The sequence below is a fragment of the Lithobates pipiens genome, unplaced genomic scaffold, assembly GCF_037356315.1.
Source record: "Lithobates pipiens isolate NorthernLeopardFrog02 unplaced genomic scaffold, aLitPip1_a1.2 Scaffold_13, whole genome shotgun sequence".
Taxonomy (NCBI): Eukaryota; Metazoa; Chordata; class Amphibia; order Anura; family Ranidae; genus Lithobates; species Lithobates pipiens.
In genome coordinates, this window is record NW_027507718.1 from 351,660,998 (window position 1) to 351,688,009 (window position 27,012).

At 41.6% G+C, this 27,012-nt stretch overlaps 1 protein-coding gene across 1 annotated transcript in view; it reads left to right on the forward strand.

Annotated features, from left to right (window-relative positions):
* Positions 1–27,012, forward strand: part of RXFP1 (relaxin family peptide receptor 1) — a 523,212-nt gene that overhangs the window by 396,541 nt on the left and 99,659 nt on the right. The window contains exons 9-12 of the mRNA XM_077477119.1: positions 4,288–4,362; positions 15,472–15,543; positions 22,506–22,577; positions 25,233–25,304. Of these exons, the coding sequence (XP_077333245.1) occupies positions 4,288–4,362; positions 15,472–15,543; positions 22,506–22,577; positions 25,233–25,304 (291 nt within the window). The remainder of the gene's footprint in view (positions 1–4,287; positions 4,363–15,471; positions 15,544–22,505; positions 22,578–25,232; positions 25,305–27,012) is intronic.

Here is a 27,012-nt window from a genome sequence, read left to right on the forward strand (position 1 = left end):
AGAGTGAATCCCCGTTGAACCCCAGGTCACTTGAACTAGTGTACCCATTGGAAGATTTCCAATCTAATACTTTTCTGAGGACAACCAAAAATGTGGGTAATTTTTTTTACATTCATTTTCAATGACATGGTCGTAGATACATTTTTTTTCCTGGGGGGTTCAGGTCTTTCAAACTTAAAGGCATAATTTACACTTTTATGTTGGGGGAGGTACGGTAAAAACATGTGACAGCAGAGTGGGACCATGAGGCTCTGCAATGCAGCGCTGCCAAAATTATCCACATTCAACTGAATAGAACGCAATGCACGCAGTTGTGGTGCAGTAGTGTACTCATTAGTACAGCGAGTTCCTCCTAAGATCACTAGTTTTTTTTTCATTCAGCCTGCTGGGTTGAACTAAAAAAACTTACTACTTCCCTTTTGTGACCCATTTTTAGCCAACAGACAGCTATAGCCCACTGTCAGCTGACATCGCTCAGCAGGTTCTGGCTGTGGAAAGAGCTTAACTTTAAAGTCAGGATTCACCCAGATGCCTGAACCAGCAGCTAGCCTGCCGCTCCTGCCTCCTCCAGAGCCTTCAACAACATTCCAGTGAGCTTGCTCTTTGCTCACTGAAAGCTGAGAACTGAGTGATTAGTGGTCTTTAATCTCTCTGTTGTTGGTCTTAAGCCCCGTACACACGAGCGGACTTTTCAACATCCAAAGTCTGACGGAATGATTCCGGCAGACTATTCGATCGTGTGTGGGCTGCAACGGACTTTTGATTCGCAAAAGTCTGACAGACTTTAGAAAATGGAACATGCTTCAAATTTTTCCGACGGAACTCCGCCGGACCCAGTTCCTACCGAAAAATTCGCTCGTGTGTATGCTATTCCGACGGACTAAAACCGACACTAGGGCAGCTATTGGCTACTGGCTATGAACTTCCTTATTCGAGTCCAGTCGTACGTCATCACATTCGAATCCGTCGGAGTTTGGTGTGATTGTGTGTGGCCAAGTCCGCTCATTCGGAAAGTCCGTCAGAACTCCGGCAGAACTCCGGCAGAACTCCTTCGGAAGTCTGTCGGACATAAGTCTGGTCGTGTGTACGCGGCATTAGAAGCATCGGGGGACAGATGCAACACTGGATCAATGCTCCATCCACCTAGGTAAGTATAATTTAAGAAAAAAATATCTATTTTAAAGGAAAAAAAACTCTCTCCCTCCTAAGAACCCTCCCTCCTTAAGCAAAGATTACCACTGTAAAATGTCTCTAAACTGACCCCTCAAAGCAAAAATATCTCCCTCAGTCAACACCCTCTCTCCCAGCAAAGATGTCTAATTATGAAGCAAATCTTCCTTCATCCAATCAAACTGCCTCCCAGAAGTAAATCCCTGCCATTAACTGCCCCCTGGAAACTTCTCTACAAGAAACTCCCCGTTCTCCAAAAGCAAACCCACCCCCTTTCCTTAACCCCCCACCAAAATAAACTCCTCCAGGCTGGAATTCTTACTTCCTCATTCCCATTAACAGAAAATTGATTAAGAGCGGGGAAAAAGGAGTAGGAAAACTCCTGCATCCCCAAGTCTTCCGTCGGCTGTGTGATATGATACCTCGAGGAGGAGTCTAGTAGTTCCCTCAACCGTGCACTGTCAATTGCCTGCATCTGAGACCTTCATGCTTTTCAGGGGGGCCTCTTATTAAACTGAGGGGATGGGGTACAACAGAAGGGGGGCTGGCTACTGCACTCCAAAACTCTGATTGCTCCTACTGTGCAGATGCTGAGGCTAAACAGCAGGGCAGGGCAACACTGTGCATTTTACCAGGTTTCTCTGGGGGGGGTGGGGGTTGGAACATCCCTGACCCCCCCCTTATCTATGCCCCTGTTCAATGATAGTGGTAAACAGGACCCATGGAGAGGATGAATCTCCTTAACACAGACAGCAAAAAAAAAAAACTGAAAAGTGTTCTAATCCCTCTCTACTCTATCCAAAGCTAAAAAAAAAAATAAAAAAAAAAAAGTGTTGTCTTTAGTTATACTTTAATTTGTTGGTAACTTATGTAAAGTCCATTTAATACTACTAGTCCATCAAACACAACCATCTCCAGACAGTGCTGCCATTTAAGGATGTCTCAGGTGCTCCTGCAACTAGAGTGGAGGCACACTAAGGCCGCGTACACACGGGCGGACTGTTCGTCCAACTTTGTCCGCTGAACAGTGTTTGGGCGGACAGTCCGCTCGTGTGTGGGCTTTCAGCGGACAGTTTCAGCGGACAGTTTGACGAACAAGGTTTTACGGAATTTCCGAAAAACTGTCCGCTGAAACCTTGTTTCAGCGAACAGTCCGCTCGTGTGTAGGCTTGTTCGTCAAACTAAGTTCCGCGCATGCTCAGAAAGGATTTACACGCCGAAAGTTATAATGCAGTGTATAGGACGTCGTATTTTTCGTCCCGTCGTACGTGCCGTTCACGTCATCGCGCACGGTTTCAGCAAACTGTTCGTCCGTCGTGTGTGGCCATGTCCGTCCATGCTAATTTTGAGCGGACTGTTTGCCGAAACTGTTTAACGGACAAAGTTGGGCGAACAGTCCGCGCGTGTGTACGCGGCCTAAGGCAGGAAACATGTTACTGGCAGGATGAGTATGTGAAAATAGGGGGGGGGGGAGCCTAAAAACAGAAAAGCCACGACATCTATTGTCAAGGACTGGTAAGTTGCAACAAATTACAATTTGGGTTTTGGGTTTAGTTGAATTTAATAACAGGAATCTCCTTTCAGACCTCAATAGGATTTGGTGCTAAGTTTAGGTACACTGAATTTCAAACAGTATTTGCCGTACCTTCCGCAAATCGAACCTGGATAAATTCGCCCACCGCTTTTAATGAGTTGTCGTTTTTCAGTCATGTCAACAGCTCCTCTTTTTAAACACCTCGCGCCCGCCCTATAGCCGAATGACGGCCGTAGAGCAGGCGCGTTCGTCCGGGTGGCCGTCCCTGGATGTCCTGTTCTTTACTTCCGCAATGCGCGCCGCCGCGGGCACGCATCGCGGAAGTTCTGTGTTCGCCGTCTCCCCCTTAATTTTGCAAAGAATTGTGGGAAAAAAATGACAACATCAAAAAGCTCACCATGCCTCTTACTAAATACCTTGGAATGTCTACTTTCCAAAAAGGGGTCATTTGGGGGGTATTTGTACTTTCCTGACTTGTTCGGGTCACAAGAAGTGAGATCGGCCACCAGTACATCAGATGTGATCAATTTTGTGCGATTCGCACCACAGTTTGTAGACTCTCTAACTTTCACAAAGACCAAATAATATCCACTAATTTGGGTTATTTTTACCAAAGATATGTAGCAGTATAAATTGTGGCCAAAATTTATGAAGAAAAATTAATAATTTGCATAATTCTGTCACAGAAACAAAGAAATATGCATTTTTTTCAAATTTTTGGTCTTTTTTCATTTATAGCGCAAAAAATAAAAACCGCCGAGGTGATCAAATACCACCAAAAGAAAGCTCTATTTGTGGGAAAAAAAGGACAAAAAATTAATTTGGGTACAGTGTTGCATGACTGAGTAATTGTCATTCAAAGTGTGAGAGCACCGAAAGCTGAAAATTGGTCTGGGCAGAAGGGTGTTTAAGTGCCCAGTAAGCAAGTGGTTAAACAATGTATAGTTTTTTGTTTTTTTAATTAAAGCAAAAAGTTCTTCATTAGAAACAGAAAAGAACCCAATTTTTTACTTTGAACTTTTATGCAATGATCTAATAGAGCATCTACTTTAATCTACATCACAGGGAAAGCTACAATCACAATGACTCTTTTATGCATCTGTCTCCTTTGTGAATTTAGAATCTACACATAAGTACACTGATATAGAAAGCTTATTTTCTTTGCTATTGGGATCGTTTTGAAGTTGCCTTTGATAAAAAAAATGGTCATACCAGCTCATATATTACAGTTTTAAAGGTGAATAGAAAAAAAAACTGTTGTAATACTTCAGCATAGTTATATAAATATTTGCTAAGTAGAACTTGGCCTAAAACTTTTTTTACTTTTGGATAAAGGAATAAAGAACTAGAAATAGTTTTTCGAGAAGAGATCAAACCCCTTTGTTTTAATATTTGTTCTGCTGTTTGTAATTTTTGTTGATTTTTGGTGCTTTTTCATGTTGTTTTTTTCTGAATGCATTTTTAGACTTGATCTAGACTCTGATATTTTTATGTGTAGCTAAATGTTTTAAAGCAAAAATATATTGTGATAATGCTATAGTAAGTCCTAATTTGGATTATGTATTGTGTTATTGTTCTTACAGAGTAATGATGAACAATTTCCTGGGCCGACTGCCTGACAAACCGCTTTGTCAATATATGCCTAAGCTAAACTGGCTGTAAGTACAAAGTATGTTTCTGGAGCAAACCAGCAATATACACCAAGCAGATCAATAAAATGTTAAAGCAGATTTTTTCACATTTGAACGATTATAAATACTGTATATAATAATAAAGTATTATTCATTAAAATAAAATTCCATGATAAACCTAACTCGTCCCAAAAAAGCTCCACCCCCACCCCCCTCCTAACACCTTTGCTGACTAATATGTGAAGAATAGAAAAACTATCCCTGTGCTGCCCTACTGTGTTGATATCACTTATGAGCTGCGTGCGATCACTTAATGTGTCCCCAAATTCAAGACATACACATATAAAAAAGTGCCACGCTGCTCTTAAGTTCCTAATTAAGCTACTTATATAGTGCAAAACTAAAACTCAGTATGTGTATCAATTAATACAAATCACAACACCTAATATACCACAATATGTACATATACGGTATATACATAAAAATTCTCTAACTATTGATTCACAGTGAAGTATCCCAAAACTTCTCTAGTGATCCACTGCAAATGATACATTCACATGTGCTCCACCTCAGTGTGACCTATGAGACGTATAGGCCACAATGCACTTTCCCCCCTAAAGGGCTAAAAGAATCTCCTTTCTTCTCTCCCTCTCCAACTTGGGATCTTTTATGTAGACACCAAAGTGTATACCCCTTTAAGGGGGACGGGGCTTCCATCTTCAATGGAACTGGTGACGAGGAAAAAACAGTTCCCATTGCGCAGTAATTGTATTATTTAAAATATTTATTAAAAGCAACCCAAATACACTCACATTTACTGGTGCACAATGCCACTGCACTACAGGAAACAACCAAAAGCATTTACTCTAGTGCAGGGCACCACTCCAGCACTGTCAAATTTACTTCCTGGATGTGACGCCACCTTACGTGTATTGTCATCAATCACATGACTTCATCAGGGGATCCCTGACTAACCTGTGTAAGAAAGATGTATATACTGTACTTACCTATTTACATAATAATGTAATCTTCAATGCAATAATTAATAAACATGCTCCAAAATTGTCTTTGCACACTATGGCCTCTTGACTCCAAATCTGCTCCACTTCAAACATAGACCCCTTAGGTTGCAAGAGGTCAATTACACACTTGTTTATGAAAATAATAAGTTTCACCACTCCCCACATATGTAGAATTACTGGCATGGAAGGTATAAAATCACCTATTCATCCCGTTTTTTGGTATAGAGAACAGATAAATACCAAACATAATGCTCACTATAAACGTCAAACCATGCTACACAAAAAACATTCACATATAATGTGGAAGTAGTGACCAAGAAATTATTGTGCAGACTAGGGATGAGCCAAATACCCCCAGGGTTCGGTTCGCATCCAGAACATGAAAACAAACCGAAAGTTTGAAGAAACGTTAAAGTCTATTGGACTCGAACGCGAGAAATCAGACTAATATTCAAGTTATTGTCCTAAAAAGGTTTTGGGTCCTGCCCCAGGGGCCATGTATCAATGCAAAAAAAGTTTTAAAAATGGCAGTTTTTTTGGGAGCAGTGATTTTAATGATGCTTAAAGTGAAAAAGTAAAAGTGAAACATTGTACCTGGGGGGTGTCTATAGTATGCCTGTAAAGTGGCGCGTGGTTCCCGTGTTTAGAACAGTCCCTGCACAAAATTACATTTCTAAAGGAATAAAAGACATTTAAAACTGTATTGTAATGTCGGTCCCGGCAATATGGATGAAAATTATTGAGAAAAACGGCATGGGTAACCCCCCCAGCCCATTACCAGGCCCTTTCGGTCTTGTATGGATATTAAGGGGAACCCCGCACCCAAATTAAAAAAAGAAAAGGCATGAGGCCCCCAGGCCCTATATACTCTGAACAGCAGTATACAGGCAGTCCCAAGAAAGACAGGGACTGTAGGTTTGTTCTTAAGTTGAATCTGTTTGTAATTTGGAACAGGTACATTTTGTAAGTATAGCTCCAGCCAAAAAAATCTATTTTTAAGCTTTTTGGAAAACATAGGGAAGGGTTGTCATCAACCCTGTAACATTTGTTTTGCTGTCTGTGCAGATATTCAGAAGATTTCACTTCACTTTCTGTCCCAATGACAATTGGATTTGGAAAACTTGGGGTTTTTAGGGAAAAAAGGATTGGTGATAAAGCATCAGTGGAGGAGACACCTTTTTCCCATATTAACTCTTACAGGAGAGAATTTCCCTTCCTAGGGGTAGATTTCCTCTCACTTCCTGTTGTCTCTCTCCGTTTGCAAGTAGGAGTCATTTGTAAGTTGGATGTTTGAAAGTAGGGGCCTGCCCTATATACACTGCAGAGATTTTGGCCTTAGGTGTTGGTGGTACCAGAACATTGTAATCCCTCACAGTTACTCTTGGTGGGCGCTGGAACAGGCTTTGCTGTGAAATATTATATCAAGAATTGTAATTACATGCCCCTGTTGAACAGGGCCAGAAAAATCGGGCCTTTGGTGGTGGTGTTGCCATAACACTGTAAGCCCTCACACTTACTCTTGGTGGGTGCAGGAATGGGCCCTGCTGTGAAATATTAGATCAAATTGTAATTACATGCCCCTGTTGAACAGGAGCAGAAAAATTGTGCTTTAGGCACTGGTGCTGATGCCACAACACTGCAACCCCTCACAGATACTCTAGTTGAGCACAGGAACAAGCCCTGCTGCAAAATATTACAGCAAAAATTGTAATTACACATCCTTGTTGAACAGGGGCAAAAATATTGGGCTTTAGGCACTGGTGAAGGTGCCACAACACTGCAACCCCTCACAGATACTCTAGTTGAGCGCAGGAACAAGCCCTGCTGCAAAATATTACAGAATTTTTTTTCATCACATGCCCCTGTTGAACAGGGTAAGAAAAGTTGGGCTTTAGGCACTGGTGCCACAACACTGCAACCCCTCACAGATACTCTAGTTGAGTGCAGGAACAAGCCCTGCTGAAAAATATTACAGCAAAAATTGTAATTACACACCGCTGTTAAACAGGGGCAGAAAAATTGTGCCTTAGCCACTGGTGGTGGTGCCCAGAACCAAAAATGTTCTTACAAGCTATCAACATGAACATTGAGGAGGAATAGGATAGTCACTCAGCATAACAGGATAGTCACTGAGCATCAGCATAGGCAGTCTTGAAGGGATCTCATATTCATAAAAAAATAATTCTGTTACATCAATATCAGGTGCTTGGCAGCTGGTGATACAAGACTGATTCATTTTATGAAGGTGAGCCGATCAACCAAGTCGGGGAAAGGCGCACTCTGTGATCGGTTACAGAGCCTCCAGCAGCGCTGAATGTGCATTCCAAAAGAACGCTGGATGCAGTACAGGCCAGTAGCTCAGTTGCATACTGTGCAAGCTCTGGCCAGTGATCCATCCTCAAGACCCAGTAACCCAGAGGATTTTCGGTTGGAAAGGTCTCCAAGTCTGATCTTGCCCCTAGGTATTCCTGCACCATGTAAATCAGACGCTGGTGATGGTTGCTGGAACCGATCAGACCTTGTTGGCTGCGGACAAAAAAATTGTCTGAACGCATCTGTCAGACGGCCACCTTCTCCACCAATACTTCTGTGACTGACCGAAGCCTCAGCAACACGTTGTCCAGGACCAGGAATTTGTAACCTCCCAGGCTCTGGAAACGTGTTGCACAAACCTTTCTGCAAGGCTTCCCAAAGATGTTTCATCCTCTGCTCCCTCTGCGACAGCTGGATAAGTTTTGCAATCTTACCAGTGTAACATGGATCAAGGAGGGTTGCCAGCCAGTACTGATCCCTCTCCTTGATACCAGAAATCCGAGGGTCCTTTCCCAGGCTTTGCAGGACCAGGGAGGCAATGCAGCATAGGTTTGCTGAGGCATTCGGTCCGAAGTCCTCTGGGTGACTAAGGATGATCTGATCCCCAGCCACATCCTCCCAGCCACGTACAAGTCCATGGCTTTCTGGGGACTGTAAACGATCCCTTGAAGACTGCTGCTGATGCTGAGTGCTAGGCTCCACCTCCATGCTGACACTATTCTCCTCTTCCTCTTCCTGTGTGATTGTCAGGCCCGCAGAAACACTGTCTCGATAAAGGGGGCCTTGAGAGGTAAGGAAGTCCTCCTCTTCCTCCCTATGTTCTGTCTCAAGTGCTCTGTCCATTATTCCATGCACTGTGTGCTCCAACAGGTAGACAAGAGGAACAGTATCACTGATGCATGCACTGTCACTGCTCACCATCCTCGTGGCCTCCTCAAATGGTGACAGGACAGTGCATGCATCCTTGATCATGAGCCACTGGTGTGGCGAAAAAAAGCCAAGCTCCCCTGACCCTCTCCTGGTTCCATAGTCATACAGGTACTCATTGATGGCCCTCTGCTGCGTGTGCAGCCGCTGCAGCATGGCCAACGTTGAGTTCCATCTGGTGGGCATGTCACAGATTAGGCGGTTCTTGGGCAGGTTGTATTCGTTTTGGAGGTCAGCCAGCCGAGCACTGGCATCATATGACCAGCAAAAATGCACACAGACTTTCCTGGCCTGCCTCAGGAGATCCTGTAAGCCCGGATACCTGCACAAGAACCGCTGCACCACCAAATTAAGGATGTGAGCCAAACAGGGAACATGGGTGAAGTGTCCCTGTCGGAGGGTGGAGAGGAGGTTGGTGCCCTTGTCGCAAACCACCATTCCTGCCTGAAGCTGGCGTGGCATCAATCACCTCTGAGCCTGCCCCTTCAGAGCTGACAGAATCTCTGCTCCAGTGCGGTTCCTGTCCCCTAAGCACACCAGCTCAAGCACCACATGGTATCTTTTTGCCTGACTGCTTGCGTGGCCCCTTAAATGCATACAGAGCACCGCTGGTTTTGAGGACAAATCTATAGAGGAAGAGGCCATGAAGGAAGAAGAAGAGGAGGGGGTGGAGGAGAGAGGTATGTCAGAATCACCACTAGTTGTATTTTGGAGGCGTGATGGTAGAACAAGCTCCAACAATACTGCACCCTGTCCACCATCCTTCCCAGCTGCCAGCAGGGTTACCTAGTGCGCCATGAAAGATAGGTAATGTCCCTGTCCATGCCTGCTGGACCATGAGTCAGTGGTAATATGCACCTTACCGCTGACCGCCCTGTCCAGTGAGGCCAAGACATTGCCTTCCAAATGCCGGTAGAGAGCCAGAATCGCCTTCTGTGAAACTGAGGTACCGTACATTCCACAAATTCATGAAAGGGGGCAGAGTCTACCAGCTGAAAGGCAGCAGTTGGAGTTCTAGCAATTTAGCCAAGCTAGCATTCAGCCGCTGGGCATGTGGATGGCTGGGACCGAATTTCTTTTGCCGGTTTAGCAACTGGGTTAGGGAAATTTGCCTGCTACAATAGGACCTAGGTGTAGCGATAGCAGATTGCCCGCAAGTACTTGACACGCCAAATTCTACACCTTCATTCCTCTCAGTGCAGGTTTCTGAGAGAACTAAAGGTATAGTGGGGTTGGAGATCCCAGCTGATGAGGAGCAAGGAGAGAGCACTTTGATCTCTGGTGTGGGTCTTTTAAGTACGCTTTCCAATGGACTGGGACATGGGAGTTCAACATATGTCTGGTCAAGCATGTGGTGCCCAATCGGCTGCTGTTTTGGCCATGCTTGATACGCTTCAGAAATATATTGCAAACAGCAATGGTGCGATCTGCTGCACACATCTCAAAAAAGGCACACACCAAAGAACTTTCGGAAAAATGCACGTCAGCAGCACCCTGCACATGCGGAGCTCTGCTGTTTGATGCAGTCGGTTGGGTCCCCTTAAGCTGGCCCCTGGAGGGCATCCTGCCTCTTTGGAGATGTGCCTCCTCCTCATCCTCCTCTCTCCTATCAGGCACTCATGTAGAGTCAGTGACTTCATCATCCCCTCCCTCCTCGTCTCTGGAGAAAACCTGGCAGTATGCTGCAGCTGAGGGAACATGACTGCCAGTTTGTTGTCCTTCTTGGGCACCCCCTCTCTCTGGGCTCACGTTACTGCCTTCCTCAATCTGGGTACCATCATCGGAGCCTTCAAAACGCTGCGCATCCTCCTGCAGCGTGTACCAACACTGTGGTCGAACAGTTCGGGGGACTCCTCAGGGCATGATGGTGGGGCTAGGGAAGGAGTGACTGATGACATTGAGCCGATGGAAGAGGCCACTTTGGCAGCTGCATTGGCAGCCAAAGTACTCTGAGCCTGGGTGACAGAGGATGAGGAGGATGAGGACGGCTTGGTCATCCACTCTACCAACTCTTCTGCATGTTGTGGCTCATGCGGGTCATAGTGTATGCTTGGCCAATCATCAGCCAGCAAACCACTGCGATGACGCAGTGTATTATGGGCCGTGACGTGCCGCTCGAACTTGGAGAGAATGGCCCATAATGTTTGACCTTCGACGAACGATCAAACTCAAAGCTCATCCCTAGTGCAGACACCAAAACTTCTTGCCAAACAACTTCCCATATGTTTCTCAAAGTGGAACCCTCTGGAGAAGTCCTGCTATTGGACACAACATGTCAGATGGAGTCACACCAGTGATGTTATCATGTTATGGGAGGAGCCTAATGTCAAGTGCTTAGTAGAACAAGACAGGTTACACACAGCATTTTATATAATAATATATTTAATAATATCTCTAACCTAGACTTTGTCATATCGATGTCCTTATTATGTTTATTGTAAGTATTTTAATTCTTCCGGGCAAATGAATAAACTAAAAAACAAAGGGAATATATCGCTCTAAATGAGGACAGAAGTTATCTAAAGTAGAGACTGCTGCAATTACCCATGTGATATAAACAAGGCAAAAATACATATAAAAATAACAATCGCTCAAATCAAATAGGGGATGAAATACACTTGATTACAGTGCAAAAATAAATCCACTAAGTCTACCAAACTTATCGTAAGTGGAATAGGTAGATAGGTGCTACAAACATTAAACAAATAAAGTGCAGTGTGCATCAAAATTAACAGATTAATAGAAAAAAAGTGTAGTATCAAAAATAGTTCAAAATGATTAAATTGTATTCCTTCACCGAGTGACAGATAATGAATGTTCTGTGACACACAAATGTGATAATCAGGGACTCTTACCACATAGAGGGGGCCACCTATCCCTAGGATGGCCAACCGAGCAAGCAGATTAACCTCTGCTGGGTAACAGGGCAAAGCCAGATAATCTTTCTCTATAGCCTCTACTCACAGCGATATCCCCAGATCATCCAGAGGAATTTCATAAGGAGGAGAAAAGTCTCCAATAGTATGATACCATTTATATAGCGTTTATTATAGAAAAAGGAGGCCAAATGCGCACATATAAAATACTTTTTCCGGCAAACAAACAACCACCTATCCTTCCGAGATCACATCAACTCGTAGCATGCCCGACATGTTTCATCACATGTGACCTTTTCCTGGGGCAGTGAATATTGCTTGGCAAGAAGTTTTGGGGTCACTGCTTCGACATTATAAGTGAGTACTTTCTGTGTCTGTGTCGTGTAGTTTGAAGTTTACAATGAGCACAATGATGTTTGTTCTTTCTCTGAGTGATACTGGATAATAGGATGAATTGGAGATTTTAACCATTCCATGACAGTAATTCTGTGGGTGTGAAGGAGTGGTGAAGCTTATTCCTTTCATAAATAGGTGTGTAATTGACCTCCTGCAACCTAAGAGGTCTATGTGTAAAGGTGAGCAGCTTTGGAGTCAATTAGGCACAATGTGCACGGTGAAGACAATTTGGGAGTTTGTTTATAGATTATTGCACTGAAGACTACAATATTATCATCTCATATACAGTACGTTGGACTATGGATTGCACTTTTTATGTTGCTGGGAGATATTCATTAATTATTTTTGTTTCCTTTTGGACACGCTTCAGTATATTTCATATAACTTGGTGGGGATAGGTAGTATATTATTTATACCTCAAGGGTATTTTCATTAGCACTGCACTATATTTTGACTGGAGATGAGCTCGATGTTTGAGTCAAATGTAAGTTCAGGTGTTCACCCATTCACTGAACAGCAAATACTATGAGGCGTTCGCGGCAGGGCGCCTTTGGCCAATCTTGGCTCATGGGGACTAAGTCCACGCCCCACACTATATAAGGCTGCTTGCATAGTGGCTGTGTATAGTGTGTGACTGTGCATGGAGATAGATTAGGCAGGAAGGTTACTTAGTTAGTGGCAGTGTATTTAATATATATATACTCTGCATTTAGTGTAGACTAGATATTCAGTGTAGACTCTATATTCAGTCAGTGCAGGCAGTGTAGTATATATAACGCAGTGTATTGAAGTGATTAAGGGGTACTTCATGCAAAAATATTTTAAAAAATGGTGTGGGACCACCCAAAATCCATAACAGGCCCTTCAGGTCTGGTATGGATTTTAAGGGGAACCCCATGCCAAAATGTAAAAAAAAAATTGACTGGGGGTCCTCCCCCAAAATCCATACCAGACCCGTATCTGAGCAAGCATCCATGCCATGGCAGGCCAGGAAAGGGGAGGGACAAGCACTTTTCTGGTGAATGGTTAGAGGTACAATGTTCCCCCACCCATTCAAATAGGGGAGGGGTGGGATCTGGGGGCCCCTTGTCAAAGAGGGCTTCCAGATTCCGATAAGCCCCCCGCTCGCAAACCCCCACAATCAGGGTTGTGGGGATGAGGCCCTTGAGGGTCTGGTATGAAATTTTGGGGGCCATTCTTTTTTTACATTTTGGCATGGAGTTCCCCTTAATATCCATACCAGTCCTGAAGGGCCTGGTAAGGATGGGGGGGGCGTACACCATTTTTTTCAATGTTTTTTTATCTACATTATATTGCCGGGAGCCGACAATACATTACAGCCGCAAGCAATTTTGAATTATATTTTTTTCCTTTTAGAAATGTCATTTTGCAGCGGTACTGTAATGAACATCGTAAAAATGCATTACTTTACAGGCAGACCAAGGGGACCCCCCAGGCATGATATGTAAAGGAATATTTCATTTTTGTTGTTTCACTTTAAGTATTATTAAAATCACTGCTCCTGAAAAGTTTTTACATTTTTTTTGCATTGATACATGTCCCCCAGGACAGTACCCAGGTCCCCATACACTTTTTATGGCAATAACTCGCATATAAGCCTTTAAAATTAGCACTTTTGGTTTTTCATGTTCGTGTCTCATAGACTTTAAATGTGTTCGCACACATTTTTTGTCGGTTCGCATGTCCTGGTGTGAACCAAACCAGGGGGAGTTCATCCATAATTTTGACATTTACACAGATTGCAGGACAAACATTTTGCTGCTGACTAAATCTTCCAAGTCGAACATTGCCCATTACCTTATTTTTATTTTTTATCATGTTGTAACAAAAAAGGAGGAGAAATCCCCCTAGTGGGGTCACAGACAAGAATAAAACCAGACAGAATTCCTAAATTGCTTGATTACTTGAGTACTGATTGTCTTTGATCTCTGTATTTCATAACACATGTAATATTTTTCTATTAAAGAGCAATATAGTATATTTTGCATGAATATTATATGAGAGTAATTTTTTTATGTGAAATTCACAATGTGAATTGCTGTTTAACATTTATTTATGGTATTTCATTGGCAGCTTTTAAATGTTCCCTCTAAAGGCTGTAATTTTCATCCTTGATGAAGGACTGTTGAGAACGGAGGTTACTGTGTCACCGCTTCACTCACGGGAGGGTGTCGGCCGGATACCCCCCACTGTGTGTGGCACACCACTGGTTACTGGTTAACAGACTGTATTGTTTTTACCGCTCTGGGCAACATGATGGAGATGAGTGGCCACTTAACAGTTCACCAAGAAAAAGCACCCATTGAATTTTGGGCTTCTTTCTACTAGGTACCATAGATCAACAGGCAGGCTCCAACAGGAATCCCATATTTAAAGTTCTATGGGTATGGGGTAAGAATACTCACCTACTGTTACATCATTACCCCAATATGGAAATTTTATACTTTATTATATAGTGTTAACAGGCAGCTTCCCTTGGAGCCTGGGTTCCCTGCTTAGAGAGGTGCTGTACCACCCTGTTTAGGAAAGTGTAGTGATATGTTATCTTTTGGAGTACTTTGCCATCTGATTGAAGTCACCTAAGCATAGTGTATATTGGTTGGTTTACCTAAACTAATGTTTGCAGTGAGCCACTTTGAATCAACGGTTCTGGCTAATGTAAATCTGTTGGCTCATCTCTATAGACTGATAGACTTGCACTGCGAGAGAAAACAGGATTGTACATCATTATGCAGCACTAGAAAGCGGAAAGTACACTCAGCATATGTAGCTAACTTCAGACACAAATATACAGTATATATAGATATACAGTATATTTACAAACTACAGTATATACAGAAAAAAATGTTTTAGAAGAGTAAAACATATTCATATGATCATATACATTAAAATGGTATTAAACCCAAAAGTAAATAATTATTATATTGCAGCTTACCAGTTGTTAGCAGTGATGGCTGATTTTTTCTTTTAGGATTTTTTTTTTGCACCTGGTAATCCTGCTAGTAAGTCTGTTGTTTTTAAAAATAACACGTTCTCCTGTAAATATAGCAGTCAATGGATGAGATAAACCATTTAACACTGACTGGGGTGCTTACAATTGTCAGTGTTTATTTATTTAGGTAAAACTTTTATCCCAAAAGGAAGAAAACTATTTGCTGCAACTGCTTGTAAAGTGTTGGCTGGAGTTCCTCTTCAGCTAGTGTATCTAAACCTGCTAGTGTACATAACACCCCCTCCCTCCAGATTAGCGATGCCGCTGTTCAATAGTGCCTGCTGTGCTCCTTCATTCAGATTGGGGGCACTCTTAAACAGGTGGGTCACTGGCCAGGTCACCAAGTGGAAACAGAGGGGAAAAAGTCTAAAAAGAAAAAACTAACCCAGTCACCACATGTAATGATTGGTAAGATGCAATATATTACTTCTGGTTTTGGTTTTAATACTGCTTTAAGGTGATCATATAGACATTTATATCTAAAAAAAAAAAAAAAAAAAAAGCTTTACTTCACTAAAGGTTTTGTTAAAAATAACAAAGAATAAAGACAGTTATATTTTTATTTCTATAAAGTGTTATTTTTTTCCAGGGACTTTGAAGGAAACAATATTCCAGGCTTAAGAAACACGACTTTCAACTCCTGTATTACTTTAACTGTTTTGTAAGTATTCTCTTAAATAATACCTTAATAAACCCCTATAATATACAGTATCTCACATAAGTGAGTACACCCCTTACATTTTTGTAAATATTTTATTCTATCTTTTCTTGTGAAAACACTGAAGAAATGACACTTTGCTACAATGTAAAGTAGTGAGTGTACAGCTTGTATAACAGTGTACATTTTCTGTTCCCTCAAAATAACTCAACACACAGCCATTAATGTCGAGACCGCTGGCATTAAAAGTGAGTACACCCCTAAGTGAAAATGTCCAAATTGGGCCCAAAGTGTTAATATTTTCTGTGCCCACCATTATTTTCCAGCACTGCCTTAACCCTCTTGGGTATGGAGTTCACCAGAGCTTCACAGGTTGCCACTGGAGTCCTCTTTCACTCCTCCATAACGACATCACAGAGTTGGTGGATGTTAGATGCGCTTCTCCACCTTCCATTTTAGGCCTGGAGACATGCTTTGCCAGTCCATCACCTTTACCCTCAGCTTCTTTAGCAAGGCAGTGGTCATCTTGGAGGTGTGTTTGGGGTCCTTTTCATGTTGGAATACTGCGCTGCGGTTCAGTCTCTGATGGGAGGGGATCATGCTCTACTTCAGTATGTTACAGTACATGTTGGCATTCATGGTTCCCTCAATGAACTATAGCTTCCCAGTGCGGCAGCACTCATGCAGCCCCAGACCATGACACTCCCACCATCACACAGGCTTGATGCTATCTGAACCAAATATGTTTATCTTGGTCTCATCAGATCACATGACATGGTTCCAGTAATCCATTTCCTTTGTCTGCTTGTATTCAGCAAACTGTTTGCGGGCTTTCTTGTGCATCACCTTTAGAAGTTGCTTCTTTCTGGGATGACAGCCATGCAGACCAATTTGATGCAGTGTGCAACATATGGTCTGAGCACTGACAGGCTGACCCCCCACCCCTTCAACCTCTGAAGCAATGCTGGCAGCACACATAAGTCTATTTTCCAATGACAACCTCTGGATATGACGCTGAGCATGTCCACTCAGCTTCATTGCTCGACCATGGCGAGGCCTGTTCTGAGTGAACCTGTCCTGTTAAACTGCTGTATAGTCTTGGCCATCATGCTGCAGCTCAGTTTCATGGTGTTGCCAATCTTCTTATAGCCTAAGCCATCTTTATGTAGAGCAACAATTCTTTTTTTCAGATCCTTGCTATGAGGTGCCATGTTGAACTTCCAGTGACCAGTATGAGAGAGTGAGAGCGATAACACCAAATGCAACATACCTGCTCCCCATTCACACCTGAGACATTGTCAGACTAACAGGGCACTGGAGAAGGAAAATGGCTAATTGGACCCAATTTGGACATTTTCACTTAGGGGTGTACTCACTTTTGTTGCCAGTGGTTTAGACATTAATGGCTGTGTGTTGAGTTATTTTGAGGGGACAGGAAATTTACACTGCTATACAAGCTGTACACTCACTACTTTACATTGTAGAAAAGTGAAATTTCTTCAGTGTTGTCACATAAAAAGAATTGAGGGGTGTACTCACATTTGTGAGATACTGTATTTTTACTTGTCATTAACACAAACAGAATCAATACATCGCTCTAAGAAGTGGAGCCATAGTATATAGCTGGAAGCTGTATTCTGTATTCCCAGGCTATGGTGTCCTCCCATCCACCAAAAGACAAATTAGCCAACAGAAAAAACAGCTGGCAACTCCACGAACCTCAAACTTCTTTATAATGCCACTCCAGTGAGTAGACAGACAGTGGCAGATGCGTTTCGGTGATATGCCTTGTTCACAGCAGACATAGAAATTAAAAATGAAACACACACACACACACACATTATATATATATATATATATATATATATATATACACATAAAAAGAGCCCCACCTCTCCTTCAATTAGTCATATTAGTTATATTTTTACTTGTCATATTGCACATACTGTAGGTAGTTTAGTATGAGGGCTGTTTTGTAAGTATTACCTTAGCTAACACCTCATGTAGTACTCATAATATATTCTGAGTTGTCATGTTGCATATAGGTAGTTCCGTTTGGGGAATGTATTTATAGAATTGCCCAAAAATTAAAGCAATAGACAGTGCTCAATCATTAACTGATTGATAGACTAACCTGGTTTGGTAGCCTGTCCTCTACACTCAATGAATGCTTGTTGATTTTTTTAAATCCATAGTCCTATACTTAAGAAATGAAAGATACAAAATGTAATTACATGTAAGTTATAACTCCACCAAAGCATATTTCTCAATGTTGGGTGAAGCTATTCAAGATTCTATCCCTGTCTGGATTTTACTGCTGTCCAGCAAAAAGATCTTTTCCCACCCTAATATGACTTGCCTAGCTGTGCCTACTGTTGTCAAGGTTGTTTCCTTATGCCTATGAGGAATCCACAAGCAGGGGCAGAGAGCAGTGTCCACTAGTGGATTTTCCACAGGAACAATACAAGCCAGGCATGGTTCCTTATATGATAAGCTGATTTGGACAAAAGGTAGAACTCCAACTGAGGTCCTGGTCAACAGTGGAGCATCAAAGGGGGATTCAATTCTGCCCAATACTATCGAAAATGCAAAAATATGGTTTGGGTAGAGTTGCTCCTTAACCGCTTCCTGCCCGCCCTATAGCCGAATGCCGGCCTTAGGGCGGGCGGCTTCCCGTGCCTGGCCGTCCCTGGACGGCCTGGTGTTTACTTCCGCAATGCGCGCCGCCGCGGGCGCGCATCGCGGAAGTTCTGTGTTTGCCGTGTCCCCCGGGGACAGGCAAACACAGATCGCTGTAAACGGCCAATCACAGCGGCCGTTTACAGCGTGATCGGCGTGTCCAATGGGAGATGATCTCATATGTAAACATATGAGATCATCTCTCAGCGCCGCTCTCCCTCCTCACACAGACAGCGTGTGAGAGGGGAGAGAAGAACGGCTGCAGCAGCCGTCAGTGTAAAAAAGAAAAAAAAAAAAAAAAAAAGTAAAAAAAAAGTTTAATAAAAAGTGCCATCCTCCCCCAGAGCCATCCTCCCCCAGTGCCACCCCCCCCCCAGTGCCATGCCCCCCCCCCCCAGTGCCATCCTGCCCCAGTGCCATCCTGCCCCAGTGCCATCCTGCCCCAGTGCCATCCGCCCCAGTGCCATCCTGCCCCAGTGCCATCCTGCCCCAGTGCCATCCGCCCCAGTGCCATCCGCCCCAGTGCCATCCACCCCAGTGCAATCCACCCCACCCCAGTGCCACCTGCCCGCAGTGCTATCTGTCCCCAGTGCCACCTGTTGTCAGTGCCATTTGTCCCCAGTGCCATCTGTCATCAGTGCCACGTATAAGTGGCATCTGTCATCAGTGCCACGTGTTATTAGTGCCACATAGTGCCATCTGTCATCAGTGCCACGTATTAGTGCCATCTGTCATCAGTGCCACGTATCAGTGCCATTTGTCATCAGTGCCACCTGTCAGTGTCACGTGCCATCTGTTGTCAGTGTCACGTGTCATCAATGCCACTTATCAGTGCCATCTGTCATCAGTGTCACGTGTCATTGGTGCCACGTATTAGTGCCATCTGTCACCGGTGGCACGTATTAGTGCCACGTATTAGTGCCACATGTCATCAGTGCCAGGTATTAGTGCCACGTGTCATCAGTGCCACATATTAGTGCCACGTGTCATCAGTGCCACGTATTAGTGCCACGTGTCATCAGTGCCACGTATTAGTGCCACGTGTCATCAGTGCCACATATTAGTGTCATCTGTCATCAGTGCCACGTGTCATCAGTGCCACGTATAAGTGTCATCATTGCCACGTATCAGTGCCATCTGTCATCAGTGTCACGTGTCATTGTCCTGGTATTTCAAAAGTGTAATAAGTAGTCAACAAGTTAGATGTGTAATTTATGCTCCTAGAACACGTGATGGCGCTCCCTGCATGTTGGGCCTCTCTATGTGGCCAGGCTGCGAAAAAGTCCCACACATGTGGTATTGTAATACTCAGGAGGAGTAGCAGAATTTTTTGGGGGGTGTCATTTGTGGTATACACATGCCACGTGAGAGAAATAACCTATTACAATGACAATTTTGTGGAGAAAAATAAAGAAAATGAAAAATCTTCATTTTGCAAAGAATTGTGGGAAAAAAATGACAACATCAAAAAGCTCACCATGCCTCTTACTAAATACCTTGGAATGTCTACTTTCCAAAAAGGGGTCATTTGGGGGGTATTTGTACTTTCCTGACTTGTTTGGGTCACAAGAAGCGAGATAGGCCACCAGTACATCAGATGTGATCAATTTTGTGCGATTCGCACCACAGCTTGTAGACTCTCTAACTTTCACAAAGACCAAATAATATCCACTAATTTGGGTTATTTTTACCAAAGATATGTAGCAGTATAAATTGTGGCCAAAATTTATGAAGAAAAATTAATAATTTGCATAATTCTGTCACAGAAACAAAGAAATATGCGTTTTTTTTCAAAATTTTCGGTCTTTTTTCATTTATAGCGCAAAAAATAAAAACCCCAGAGGTGATCAAATACCACCAAAAGAAAGCTCTATTTGTGGGAAAAAAAGGACACAAAATTCATTTGGGTACAGTGTTGCATGACTGAGTAATTGTCATTCAAAGTGTGAGAGCACCGAAAGCTGAAAATTGGTCTGGGCAGGAAGGGTGTTTAAGTGCCCAGTAAGCAAGTGGTTAACCAAAAACGATATACATAAAACTAACATTTCTACAAAAAAATTGCAAGATTTAGCCCCTCTTCCAAGTAGAGTATATGATCAACAAATATGGTTTTGGAAAAAGTATTATTTTACATCATGACCACTGAGAAAATTTTTAGCATTGGATTTGTAAAGAATTTAAGTGAAGTATTCTGACACTGTATAAAGGATTAACATAAATTAGCATTTTCCTTATGCTTCATATTTAAGGAATAAATGTATTCATTATGATACATGGCATTGGGAGCTAAAGTAAATCTATTTACCATTCTATCCTATTATATGGATTATTTCACCAACTACGTTTCAAATCTCAAGAAATATTTTTCCTACACAGAGCAAAATTAAATGAACACTAAGTTTTATTTTGTCTTAAATGAAGGCAAATATCCACTGTATGCATAAAATTGCAAAGCTTAATGCAAAGCTTTTCTAGATAAGATTAACACATCAGCATTATGTAAATGTTATTAAAATCTTGCCTCATGAGAAGTACTCTATAAAACTGAGAATGAGAAACCAAGAGCAGAAAGCATCTGGAAAAGCCTGGATATCAATAGTATAGGTTGCATTTACATAATCGCAATGTGTTGCCTTAGCCCACTGAGGAGCCATTCGAAATGCATGGCAAAGCAAGTTTTGAGCCTTACCTCATGTTGTGTGACTGGACCCTTAAATATTGTCACATGATTTCTTAAATCCATGAGGAAGAAAATAATGTCAGTTTTTCTTAAGATGGTCAAACACATTACAATTTGCTACAGTACACCTGTCACCAAAGAAATACAAGGGCTTACCACCTGAGAAAGATGTCTGTTGACTGCCAAGCTGACCCTCCTGCTTTGGAACCTTTTTAGTCACCGACGTGGAACAGGTATGCACATCAGGAATATCAGAAGCCCTATAGGTATACTTCATCAGGGGAACAAAGTATTGGCGCAAAGAGTATCAACATGACAGCCAAGAATCTAGCATTTTTAGAAGAAGAGGTTAGCAGTGGTAAATTTCAGATTTCTTCCATGTTGTTAAGTAACACCTTGGTCATGGTGCAGATGCAGAGGGCTCTCATCACATTGGATCGCTCTGATACAATCTGTAAGAAATGGTTAACATCGCTTCCCCTTTCCAAGCTCACAAGAATTTCAAGGGGAAGGTCTGAAGGAAGGCCATGTAGCTTGTACAGGGGGCAAGAGCTCTGGTGAGAGAAAGCTTCAGGGGTAGCAAAGAGCTTATGGAGGAAAGCTACAGAAATATGTGGAGGAAGGCTGCATACAAAGTGGCCCTTGGGATTTTCTAAGTTAGACACTGCTAAACGAGGTAGCACAAGGTCTTGATTTAGATGTGCCCACTGACCATAACTCTACCTTTTAGACCATGTTACACTCATATTTAGGGTGTAACATGGTTGTCAGCAGACCACCCCACCCCAAACTGGCCCTCCTGACAGCATATGGAGTTCTTCTCTCTATAGGCTTTTGAATCAGCAGTGACAACATTGACTGCCATGCCATCTCCAAAATCTCATTGCACTGTAGTGCAAACAGGCACAACCTACTTGAGAGTGGCAACTCTGCTCTGAATTCAGCAGCACTGCAGCATTGTTACCACATCATCACAAGAAGTTGCATGAGGGGGACATCACTGTCAACCTCAATGGATATTTTTGGGACTTTGCAGGTTAACTAAGAACAAACTGTAAGTGCAGATATACTTCTAATTAAGTGCTTCAGCATATATATTTGAGTGATCATAGCAAAACTAAAGGTATTTAGAAAGCAGCCACATCCTGAGTAAAAACAATCTGTATGCAAAGAAGTGAAGACTGTGAAAAAGCAGTGGTGTCTCTGCAAAGGTCTGACACACCCCTTTAGTCAGAGCTAGGGCTTTCCAAATAAAAGGGAAGGCTTTCTGATATAGAACTAAATATTAATTACGGTAGATAAAAAGAAAGTAATATGCCAAGTTTATTTGTCAGCATCCAAATTTACTTCGTAATGTAATGTTTTTACGAGTACATCTAAAATTCTTTGTTAGTTTTGGATAGTGTGGGAATCGGTTATAAACTCACTGAAACTGGATGAGAAAACTTTCTGACATAGACACAGGGAAATACGGAAACTTAACAGCTGCTAAGCTTCCTATATTCTACAAAAATAAAATAAAAAATGTTGTCTAGACTTAACGCTTAACTAAGACTTAACTAAACAATCTGTTGTGCAGGCATAGAACATACCATTTGTTTTGCAGAGTTCTACGGAAGAACAGAATCGGCACAATAAGTGACAACACCTTTTCATATCTCTCCAGGCTGGATGAGCTGTAAGTACAGTATGTGTCAACTTTACATTTTACATAGCAGTGTTTGTTTGATAGAGCATTTTATGATTTTTTTGGCACCATCACTACTAAAATATTCCATAGCATTAAGCAAAAATAATTATATAAAATACTCCAGCGCTAACAAGTATGTGCCCAGTGAAAGTATATAGCCATAAGATGCTGCTGCTGGCAAAAATGAAAAATAGAATTTACACCTCACCTATATATTACAGCATAAGAATAAAAAACTGTGCATATATAAAATTTTCCCCACCAATGGGTAATATGGGCTTGCTTGTAGCTGTAGTGCGCTTATTCCTTCATCAGTATAATACAGATGCACCTAATATACTGTATATCGGGTCAAACATGTTTTTACCCTTTTACATAGCGTTATTATTCTCTTTTGTATGTATCCTTCTAGGTTGATATGGATCTCTCATTATTGATGCATAGGATTCTTCAATGTTAATCTACTTTCATCCTGGTTATTCTTAGCTTTTTCTCCCTAATAGGATCCAAAATAGAATAATTCCCATAGATCTTACTGTTATTTTAGCTTTATTTTTTATTTATTTTTTAAACATAAGGATGCACTCACAATGTATAAAAAAATGTATTTGTCTGTATACATTTCAATGGATGCAGCCTCTGTGTACCTTTGTAGCTCCAAGAAAATGGCGCTCCGCTCACTTTGCAGCTTGACATCACTGGCTCCTCCTTCCTACACATTACGTCAATATATCACATATTTTTTTTACAATTTTATTTTCTTATTATTATATTTTATTTTTTTTTTACAGTTTTTTTTAGTCAAAGGTCACAGATCAATTAGGTGGCCATCGAAGTCAGCCATTAGGTAGTGTTGGACCCATGAATCCTTTTCTTGAACTTAACTAATGCATTCAAGATATTTGCTGTAAGTTTCTCAGTAGTAAATGTCTGGTGAAGTCAGATTTTAACTTCATTCAACCAAATAAGTCAGCATATATATATATAGTTTGATTCATTGCCATCAAAATTTGTGTCATCGGTTTCAACTAATATTTTAAGATGCCATGCATTTAATGTGTTTAGTGCATGTTTTTTACCCGTCAAAACCTCTCTTAGGTTAGTGAGAGGATGTCTTTAATATTTAACTATCCCAATGAATATTGCCTTTAACCCCTTTCTGCATACACAATCTAATGTGTCACATTCCTTAAAGCTCAGATCTGGGCTAAACATGTAGGTGGGCTGCAGTGTGGTGCGGCAATAACACACACAGTCCAAGTGCGATGAAAGAACTTGTATTAAAATAATGCATAGACAGTTTACAATAAAGCCAGTGTAAAGTCAATCTAACTGGCAACAATAACAGATCCAGCAGCATGTAGAGAGAACAGGTTTCAGCCAAACAGAGAGAACCTGTTAGGAGGGGCAGAGCGTAGCCAGCCATCTCATGCCCAAATGGGACGATGTCCAGAGAAGTTGCAAGTCCTACGCTTTCCTTGCTCATCAGGAACCTTTCCCTGCTGCTAATTCTGTTCTTACTCCACCCACTCGCAAAAATGTGCGCCAAGCCTGGGAGCCAGGGCTTTAAATAGGCTTTGCCTGACCCAAGAGGGCTGCTAGAGTCAAGTGGAGTGGCAGCATCCAATTGGGTTGCTTCCACAGTGACCCAGGAAACCATAGAGGAACCATGTTTCTTTTGACTTCCGTTCCAACTGTAGTGTCGCTGCAGAATCATGCCACTTGCACTGGAGAAAGTAGACTGCACCTGCCAACAAACAAATACTGCCTAAATCAGGATTCATATGTATTCTAACTTGAATCTTAGTCCCCTTTGTAACCTTATTTAATATTTATGCAGTAATTCAATATGACACAACTCTTGCACTTTGCCTCTGTGCAGGAGTTTCCTGTAATACAGGCCAATCACTCCAGATTGTGCAGGGTGACTGGTCTTGTATCCACCCAACTATTGTTTTCTTCAGACAGCCTGTAGGGGGAGAACCTGCTGAGTCCCACCACAGCTCAGCTTTCAGTACATGCTAATTACAGCAGGGTGATGATAACATCAATACTTTTACTTTTAGGTAATATTTGAGTTTAAAAAAAAACGTTTGGTACACATAATAATTTATATACTATCTGGCTATTGGGGAATATAATTAAAGAAACTTTTTTTGTGCCTTGAGTTTTGCTTTGACTGTTCGCACCTGTTTTAATAATGCAGGACTACTCATAGGAACTACTATCCCAAAGATGCTTTCTGACAAGGTTTTTGATAAAATTGCTGATGTCCAGTCCAGCCCAGAGTCTTTGTGGTTATAATAGGTGTGTTAAACACATATCTAAGTAACAATACAGATACAGAAATTTTATTTGGAATTATAGCTATAAAGTGGTTTCAGTTATGTCACTATACTAGTTACCATTAGAAACAACGTTAAGTCTTGTTCAAATGGTTTTCATTTTTTTAAATGAAGTGTTTTTATACAGTGTCTGTGTTGCCACACCAACCAATCCCTTTCTAGCTGATTTTTTTTCTAATAAATTAACAAAAGGAAGACTCTCATTGTCTGGTCTTACCAGCATTGCTATCTTCTGATACTATATATACATGGGGCACAGTGGTTTAAGTTTATAATGACAGAGGATTTTCTTTTACAGTGATTTGGCTCATAACAGAATTGAAGCATTTGATCCATCTTTATTGAAGGACTTGAAAGACTTGTCACAATTGTAAGTCTTTATGTGATCATTTTCTCTCAAGTAACCAGCAGCTGTATTTTTAAAATGATACAACAAAATATGTAGTTATACTTATTGCATAGTAACCGCTATGTAAAAGCTAAAATGAAGCTTCTTATAGCATCTCGGTTGGATCTTATTGTTGATATAATTACAGGATACTGAGTTTCCTTATTGGATTGATGTGAATGCTATGATATTAAAGAACAACTTTCACAAAATGCATATGTACAGTAGATGCTGTAAATTGCACATCAGTTCTTACTATGCTTATATTTTCTTGCAATTCTCTTTCTGTACTCCTTAACTAATGCTTGCAAAACGTTTGAGAACAACTAAACTTTGCACCTACGCAGTATGGGCGAAAATTTGTTTTATTAATAAATCCGGGCCTTTCCAGTAAATGGTGCTGATAATGCTACAGCAATTTAAAAAAATGTGCACATTCAACCTTGTGCCAATGTCCTTTTCTGTTCCAGCATGACTCTATACACAAATCGATATATCCATAAAGCCAAGGCTTCATGAGCTGGTGTAAAGGAACTGGAGGGACCTATAGAAAGCCCTGACCTCCACCCGTGGATGAATTGGAATACCAATTGTGAGCCACGCATTCCCATCTAACTTCAGTACCAGATTTGGTCTTTTGGTTTAATGGAAACATATTCCCAAAGACAAAATAACAAAATAAAAAAATCACTACGCTAAGGTGAAATCAATTTAAAACAAAGCTGCCAGCACCAAACATACAGAAAAGAAAAATACAAAACAGATGCAGAGCTGTATTTAAATCAAAATAAAAGTAATATCAAAACTTAGAAACCCAATATATCTGTGCAAACAATTTAAACATATAAACCATATGCTAGAATAATCAATAAACTCATATAAATGGCCTTTAAAATAACTTTTCACACAAAGCTCATTAGTATGTGTGAGTTACACATACATTGATCAATTTGTGAGCAATCAAATTCTAATACCATAAATTGTGCCACCAAAAGTGTCCATATAAGAGTCCACACATATTAATGCTGTTGAAAATGCATGACCATCTCCAATCCATGCCTCCCAGTAAGTGATAATATTCCTAATACAGTGCCAAACCACTCATCCAAACTGCTTACCAGATTTATATGATCATTCTTGCAAAATGGTTATGTCAGGAATTGGATCACCTGCTGGTGGCACTGTTGCTCCCAGACCTGTAGGTTTTAGCTTTGGTGTCCACCAGCGGATGTCTCTCTGCAACCAGCAGTTCCTATCAATTAGTCTTCACCTGATGCTGGCTGTTGGGAGGGTGTTTCATTTTCTGTTACTCCATCTTTCCTTGGTGTTCTGTTTGTGTGTCCCTGATCCATGTGCCTTGTGACCTGTTATGCTGCATCTGTTCCTGATCCTTTGACCACCTGCTTGAAACTGCATTTGTGTACCCTTTTCCTGTCCTGACTTGTTCCCTGCTCCTTCAGCTTGATCTTCTGTGCATGGCCCTGGCTCTGATACTGACGATACCTGTTTAGTGTTACAATCTGTATATAATTACTTAGCTTAGTTCGTTTTGGTAGTTTTCTTATCGTTCTCAGTCTCACCCATTCACTGGTATTGGTTCACAGAGTTTTGGTATTCTTGGTGTATTGGATGTGTGTGTATATTGTTGGTTTGAGGGCATAGTCTTTAAAAAATTATAATATTTTATACC